Source organism: Pituophis catenifer, unplaced genomic scaffold (genome assembly GCF_029215685.1).
Source record: "Pituophis catenifer annectens isolate HBS135680 unplaced genomic scaffold, rPitCat1.0.hap2 SCAF_6, whole genome shotgun sequence".
NCBI classification, from domain to species: Eukaryota; Metazoa; Chordata; class Lepidosauria; order Squamata; family Colubridae; genus Pituophis; species Pituophis catenifer.
Window position 1 is genome coordinate 56,340,908 of NW_027256886.1, and position 7,490 is coordinate 56,348,397.

The 7,490-nt window shown below is 53.6% G+C and overlaps 1 protein-coding gene across 1 annotated transcript; it reads left to right on the plus strand.

Moving 5' to 3' along the window:
• Positions 1-1,378: 1,378 nt before the first annotated feature.
• Positions 1,379-3,492, plus strand: HMX3 (H6 family homeobox 3). Its single transcript, XM_070945713.1, has 2 exons — positions 1,379-1,718; positions 2,843-3,492. Exons 1-2 carry the CDS (start codon positions 1,379-1,381, stop codon positions 3,490-3,492), a joined length of 990 nt encoding a protein of 329 aa, XP_070801814.1.
• Positions 3,493-7,490: the final 3,998 nt, after the last annotated feature.

Below are 7,490 nucleotides of genomic sequence, written 5' to 3' on the forward strand. Positions count from 1 at the left end.
AGTTGTGCCAAGTAAACCAGGCCGAGGATGAGGCGACGGGACTAGTGGGAGCCGGGTTCGAATTCGGAGCTTCCGCGCCGGTTGGACAAAACTCCAGCCGACTTTCGTCACCGAGTTTTTTCCCCGGAAGCCTTTCAAGAGCTGCGTCTCGTCCTAGATTCTTCCAAGGAAAGGAAACGGGGCTCTCTGTACGAGGAGCCCCGGGCGGAGCAGCTCCCTGCCTCCTCGCTTCTGGGGAGGGGACAGGTTGGCTAAGCCTCTTCTATCCTCTTTTCTCTTTCTTTCTTTCTTTCTTTCTTTCTTTCTTTCTTTCTTTCTTTCTTTCTTTCTTTCTTTCTTTCTTTCTTTCTTTCTTTCTTTCTCTCTCTCTCTCTCTCTCTCTCTCTCTCTCTCCTCTCTCGGTTGTGGAGCTGGAGAGTTTGCCTGGACCGAAATAGAGGGGGGGCGAAGGGGGGTTCCGAGATCAAGAGAGGGAGGGAGATACTGCGGGAGGAGGTGGGGAAGGGTGATGCCGTCCCCCCTCCTTATTCTTGGAGCGCCGCTTCGCTGGAGCCAATATCCTTTTGTGCTAATAGCCCGGTCTTCGTTTGCTGCCTTAATTGGACTATCTAAAGCCAATAAGAGGCGAGCTCTCCTAGCCTGAAGGCAAAGGACCAAAAGGAAGGGGGGCGTGGATCGCCCGGGGGGTGGGGGGGTGGGGGATTGGGGGTGGGGGGGGGTTAACGCGTGTGCGCGAGGCACGAGAGAGTGCCCGGGCAAACGGGGGTGGGGGGCGTCTGGCTCTCGCCTCCTCTCCCGCTGGCTGACTAGCTCACTCGTCTCTACCCTGCCTAGAGGGACCGGGAGAGTCCGGGGGGCCCAGCCGCCGCCCTGCCCTGCCCTGCCCTGCCCTGCCCTGCCCTGCCCGATGCCGCTTGCCATTCTGAGAGCCCAACCTCCGCGCACTCCTGACAGTTAACTTGGGGTGACATTTGGATTTCTGCATTAGCATTTGGCGCCGGATTGACGCAGGAGAAACCACCGCAGCGGCGGTTGTGGCGGCGACAGCGGCGGCGGCGCCCTTGTTGACTTGCCGGGTAGTGTGTCGGGCTTGGCGTCTTCCTTCCTTCCTTCCTTCCTTCCTTCCTTCCTTCCTTCCTTCCTTCCTTCCTTCCTCTTACCCACCCAACTCCTTCCTTCCTTCCTTCCTTCCTTCCTTCCTTCCTTCCTTCCTTCCTACCTTCCTTCCTTCCTTCCTTCCTCTTACCCACCCAACTCCTTCCTTCCTCCCTCCCTCCCTTCCTCCTCTGATGCCAACGGCCAATTCGGAGCGACTACCTAACGCAGTGTGAACGCTGTCCTGAAAGGGGGGCAGAGGGGCGCAAAGCAAGGAAGAAAAATGCCGGAGACCAGCCAGGACGCCCCTAGCAGCCAGGCGCAGCCGCCGGCAGCGCCTTCGGCCGCGCTGCCCAAGGAGTCGCCTTTCTCCATCAAGAACTTGCTCAATGGGGATCATCACCCCAAGGCGCCTTCCAAGCAGACGCGGGCGCTGTTCTCTCCGGCAGCCAAGGGGGCTCTGGAAGGGGCTGGCTTCGCCCTCTCGCAGATGGGGGACCTCGCCTTCCCACGCTTCGAGATCCCGGCTCAGAGGTTTGCTCTGCCTGCCCACTACCTGGAGCGATCCCCTGCCTGGTGGTATCCGTACAGCTTGACGGGAGGGCACCTGCCTAGGCCGGAAGGTACTGGCAAACACCGTCCCGCGTCTTCCCACCTACCCTCTATGAGCCCGGGAAATGGAGGGCTGTTCCTGAGGGAGCCGAAGCTTTTGGGCTCACCTCTGTTGCTGGGCCAACTTTTCCCTTGAATCGATCAGGTTCTTTCGGAGGGGTTTTCTCCTCCCAACCCCACCCCCTTATCCTAACTTCCTTGGCCAGTGGGCTTTCTCGGGTCAGTTGGGGAGATAGCCCTGGGAAGGAAAAGGCTCTTCCTACACTTCTGGCGTCTAGGTGCTGGCCCACAGAAGGACCAGGGAAAGTGGTGAGGACAGTGTCCTCCAGCCCCAGACAGCTACGTGCTGGAGAGGAGCACCGTTTCAAATCCGCTTCTCCCCCGTTTCTGTTTCTGCTTCGTTAACCTGCGCGTTACCTTAGAAAGCCTGGTTTCAGTGTGGCTTATTATGAGGAATCTCTGATGCTTTGTATAACCGAGAACTCGGCTGATTCCTTTTCTCACGTCCAAGAAGTAAACCTAGTCAAAATAATCCCGGCTTAAAACCGGTGGGCCAAAAAAAAAAAAAAAGAATCCGTTCCCGAAATGCCACCGTGCTTTGGGGAAAGGGTAGCGCCGATTCGGACATTTAGGATCGCAGTCTTAAACTAGTGGCTTTCCCACTTACTGGTGCAATCCTCAGCTCGATTACGTGAAAATAAGTTCCTCAAAAATCAGTCAGGGCTCGCCCTCAAATCCATGTAATTGGGCTATTGGACTGAGTGAGTTAGGAGACTTTAGGATTCGGTGGTCTTACTTCCCCAAGCAAATGTGGCCGGGGTTGTAATCTCCTTGAGGGGCTAAAGAGATTGGGGGAATCCTTGTCCAGAAATCTCAGCTACGGCTTCTTATGTTTTTCCATGTGCCGCAAGAACTATAAAGGGGCGACTGGAGAAGTACTGTAGATGAGGGGCTTTTCGCGTAGAGTTCCTGAGCCGGTGCCCTCTCTCCCTAGTTAGTATCTTTGGGCATCCGAGGGTCAAGAGGCTCCAGGACGCCGTTTTAGAGCCAGGAGTGAGAGCGTGGGGGGATCTGGGCGCCTGGTTTGTGAGGCTGGGCTCTTGACTTGCCTTTTGTGCGGTTTGCTTCCCTCCAGCCTCCGTGGAGAAATGCCTGCTCCGAGATTCTTCGCCGGCCTCGGGAGGCACCGACAGAGATTCTCCGGAGGAGCCGTTGCTGAAGGCCGAGAAGGCGCTGGATTCCAAGAGCCCCGACGAGATCATCTTGGAAGAGAGCGACTCGGAGGAGGCCAAGAAGGAGGAGAGCGGCGCCGAGGACTGGCCCAAGCGCGAGCCGGAGACGGGCAGCCCGGAGAAGAAGCCGCCCTGCCGCAAGAAGAAGACGCGCACCGTTTTCTCGCGCAGCCAGGTCTTCCAGCTGGAGTCCACCTTCGACCTGAAGCGCTACTTGAGCAGCTCCGAGCGGGCCGGGCTGGCCGCTTCGCTCCACCTGACCGAGACGCAGGTCAAGATCTGGTTCCAGAACCGGCGCAACAAGTGGAAGCGGCAGTTGGCGGCCGAGCTGGAGGCGGCCAACCTGAGCCACGCCGCCGCTCAGCGCATCGTCCGGGTGCCCATCCTCTACCACGAGAGCGCCGGGGCCGACGGAGGCGGGGGACCGGCCGGGGCGTCGGGGGCTGCGGGGGCGACCAGCGCTCCGGTCAGCCAGCCCTTGCTCACTTTTCCCCACCCGGTCTACTACTCGCACCCTGTGGTCACCTCGGTGCCGCTTCTGCGGCCCGTCTGAGAACTGCGCCTAACTGCTTGGGGCCAGGACCCTTTGGGCAGGCCCAGGGGGGGAGCGTGCGAGCCAGAGAGGCCGGGGTGGGGAGACATAGGCAGCAAAGGGAAGGAGGGATGGAGGAATGGTGGATGGACAGAAAATGGGGCTGAGCAACCCGATGGGGGGAAAGAGTCGTCCTCCGTTGTGGCGGAGCCAGCCAGGCCTCCTTTCCAGGCGCAGAGCTCGGCTCCCCCCACCCTCTCCAAGAGCATCTGGAAGGCAGCAGCGACTCTTGCAAGGATGCGCAGGCCGGACGGAGAGCCAGCTTCTCCCGCCGTTCTTGCCCTTTGAAAGGAGGCGCACATTAAAAAGAACCAGAATATTTTGAAAAAAAGAAAGGAAAAGAAGTAGGGACCAGAATCTGGGTCCCATAGAAAGTGGGGGTGATGACAAGGGAGCGGGGCTGTCCTTTGTGTGTTTAGAATCTGATTTCATGGTAGTTTTTTTGTTCAAATGAAGCGAGGATGCGAAAAGGGCAATAGGAAGCGCTGGGGAAAGGGGAGGGGAGGGAAAAGATAGTAGTCCTTTTCTCCAGATGGTGCCAAATGTCCCTTGAAAGCAGTGGAAAAGTGGGATCCTGGTTCATGGGAATCCCTCCCCCTCCCCTTAGACTAGAGATCTATGGAGTTGGAAAGGAACAGTTGTGCTAACGCACTCCCAGCCTCCAAAATACGGGCAGCCTTCAGGATGGAAGGAAGCTCCACTAGTTCAGAAATTCACAATGCACACTTTGAACATTATTTATTCAGTTTATTTTATTTGATTCCAGGTGGGTCTTTTCCTTCCTTCCTTCCTTCCTTCCTTCCTTCCTTCCTTCCTTCCTTCCTTCCTTCCTTCCTCCCTCCCTCCCTCCTTCCCTCCCTCCCTCCCTCCTTCCCTCCCTCCGAGACATTGCTTTATTTGCTGTCCTTTTCTTCTCCTTGTTCAAAAAGCTCACCGGATAGACACCCCTGACCTGTGCAATATTAAACAATTCCAAAAGCACTGTGGGATGGGTTGTGGGGTGGGAATGGGTGGGTAGCCTAGGAGAGAGCAAAGGTGCTGTTTATTTTGCTTTGTATGTTCTTTGTTGAGGGACGGGGGGGGGGTGGAAGTGCACAAAATAAAGAGGGGAGACGATGAAAACGGGAAGGACAAAACGCGGTCGCTGCAGGACTCCAAACTTCGAAAGGAATCGGGAATGTGGGGCGCTTTAAGTGATGGACAATCAGTCTGTTATGACGAATTGTAATTTATTTGCTACTCTGTACAGTTTTTCTTGTCAGTTTCAAGGAGTGCGTGGCTTTTAGCCTGAGTGGCGGTCTCTAATTCTTTCCCTGTCTGTGGTTTTTCTCACCTGTTGTCTGACCCTGGCTTCTGTTATTCCTGCCCACCCTCTCGCCACTCTAGCAGGGATCATTCCTATTTTTAAAAATAACGATTAAAATTGTTATAAATTAATGTCTTGATTGAAAGGGAAGCAAATAAAGAAGTCCTGTTCGTTAAGTACGATTCCCTTGGTGTGTGTTAAGTCTATTAATGGAAGGCAGGGAAATCGGAGAGAACAGGTGTTGTGAATGTGATGGGACACACAAACCCGCCCCAGAGCTCCGAGGGCCTCGGTGAACCGCCGGAGACAGAGGATCTATTGTTCTCTTAAAAAGGAAACAGAGGCAAGGTTTGCCACCGCAGCGAGGACTTTTCCTAAAGCATTTTTTCCCCTGCCTCAGTAGACCTGACTGCACTTTTGCCGGGATCTATAAGCATTTTCTGGCCCGTTTATGGAGAGCCGCCTGACTTTAGGATTTATCCTGCATTAGTTCCAGGTAAACTACGTCGGTTCCGGGTAATTTATTCAAAAACCCAAGATTAAACCTTCTCTCTCTCCACGCCTGTCAGATAAAACTCTACCTAAACATTAAGGTCAAGGGTCTCTCTCTAGCCTCCGAATCCATCCTACGCAAGACATGCAATTAGGAAACTTCGATCAAATAGATCATCAGAACTTTCCGTTCCAGAAAGTATGATTTATGAGATTTAATATAGTCGCCCATTCTTGGAACAGAGGGGGGCGATGCCGGAAGGCCTCCTGATTCCGCAGATGAGAGGGCTGCTTTAAAAGAAGGGGGAGGCGGGGGTCGTTGCCGTATTAAGGCTGCCTATTCTATTGCGGGTTCTTGGCGAAAAGCCCCTTTTTCTACCTCAACTGGTGGTGGTGGTTAGGTGAGCGATTACATCATTCGCGGAGAACAAGGGGTTAAAACCTTTCGCGCGTCACAGCTAAGAGACAGAGAAAGCCGGTCGTGGGCGGGAGGGGGGGGGCAAGAGGAGGAATCGATTTGGAGCCATTCTGCGTCTTGTGGAAGGAAGGGGGTGGTACACCCGGTGGAAGAGGGGCAGCTTTCCTTCCGCGCGCCCCCCCCCCCAGCTCAACATTCGAACTCAGAACCTCGAACCCCCAGAAAATTCCACCGCCGGCCTCCGATTGGCCGAGATCCTCGTAGTAAGAATCGGCTGAGTAATTCTTTGGCAGAACCGCTCAGGGAGTCGCTTGTAGGAGGGTTGCAAGAGGGTTCCTAAAGCGCAGGGCCAAAAAAGCCCCGTGGACTTCAGTTGAGTTTTGGGGAAGATCCGCTCAGATCTCTCAGGATCCGCTCAGATCCCAAAGTCACAAGTGCCCCTGAATAGGAGCTCTTTTACAGCCGCTTTTGAAATCCGCTTTCACTGTTGTTGGTGTGCCTGACCGTCGTTTTAAAAGCGCAAAGCAAACTCTTTCTTCCGATTGCGGTCGACTATAAATCCTTAAAATTGATTTCTCGCTTTTTAAGGAGCCCGGAACGTCCCGGTTTTTTTTTGCAAAAGGGGCGCGTTGCGTTGGCTCCAAAGAAAACCTTAATGGCCCAGGTAGGAGGACCAACGTTGGTGATCCCTGGCAGGCTTTTTGTGAACTCAACTGGTTCCAGGGCGTGTGCGATTTAATACAATTCCTTTCGGGGCCTGCTTGGAGAGATAATATCGTTTTCCGTTTATAGAAAACTGGCATGAATCATTTTTGTGTGTACATGTATGTATACAGTTGAGGCAAGGTTTCATTAAAAAGGAAACAAAAAAAAAGAGATAGAACCATTTATTTTCCTTTCGTTTGGGATTGAAACCTCTTGGCCTGCGTGATAAATGGAAAATAAACAGAAATTCGGAGTCAAAATACGATCTTCCTTGTGTCACCTACAAACATCAGGATGCCTTTGGGCTGTTTGCAATACTAACTTTAGGCCAAGCCACCAGCAATCCATTAAAATCGCCTGTTGCAATAGCACATGGCCCCCTTCGATTGGCTAGCACCCGGACCCAATGTTATTAGACGCGGGGAAAAATAACTTCTCTATTTGTGGTTAGTGCCTTCAAAAACGGTTCCTGGCTCACTTTGCCTTTACTCGATCGGGAAAGGACCAGTTGGAGGCGAGCACAGCTTGTTGTGCAACTTGTACCCCCATCTTCATTATCTCGCTTTTATATGTTCCACCTGCTGCCGCTGCTGCTGTCGGCTACAAACTTTCCCCCAAGCATCGGAGTGGATTAAAATCATAACACGGGGGCTATCAAGAACTTCTCCCGGCCGTTTAGATTATGGGGGGAGGGAGGGGGAGGCAAAGTGAGATGGCTTTTTGGTCACTTGCACAATGAAGCAACCTGCCTCCTCCTCCTCCTCCCCTCTCACTTTCATTTCCTTAAACCTGGTGGATTCGAACCTTAGTCCTGCTTTGGTAGGAAAACGTTTGCTCAGGTTTGGCTAAATTACATGGAGTTCTTGTAGGGGTAACTGTTGAGGCAGCCTTGCTCCACCTTCCTCTTATCTAGCTCTTCTCCGCCCCGTTCCCCAGGGGTGCAGCAGACTAAAGCACTTTTAAGTGATACCAGCTGCCTGTAATTACTGCAAGTTCAAATCTCATCAGGCTCAAGGTTGACTCAGCCTTCCATCCTTT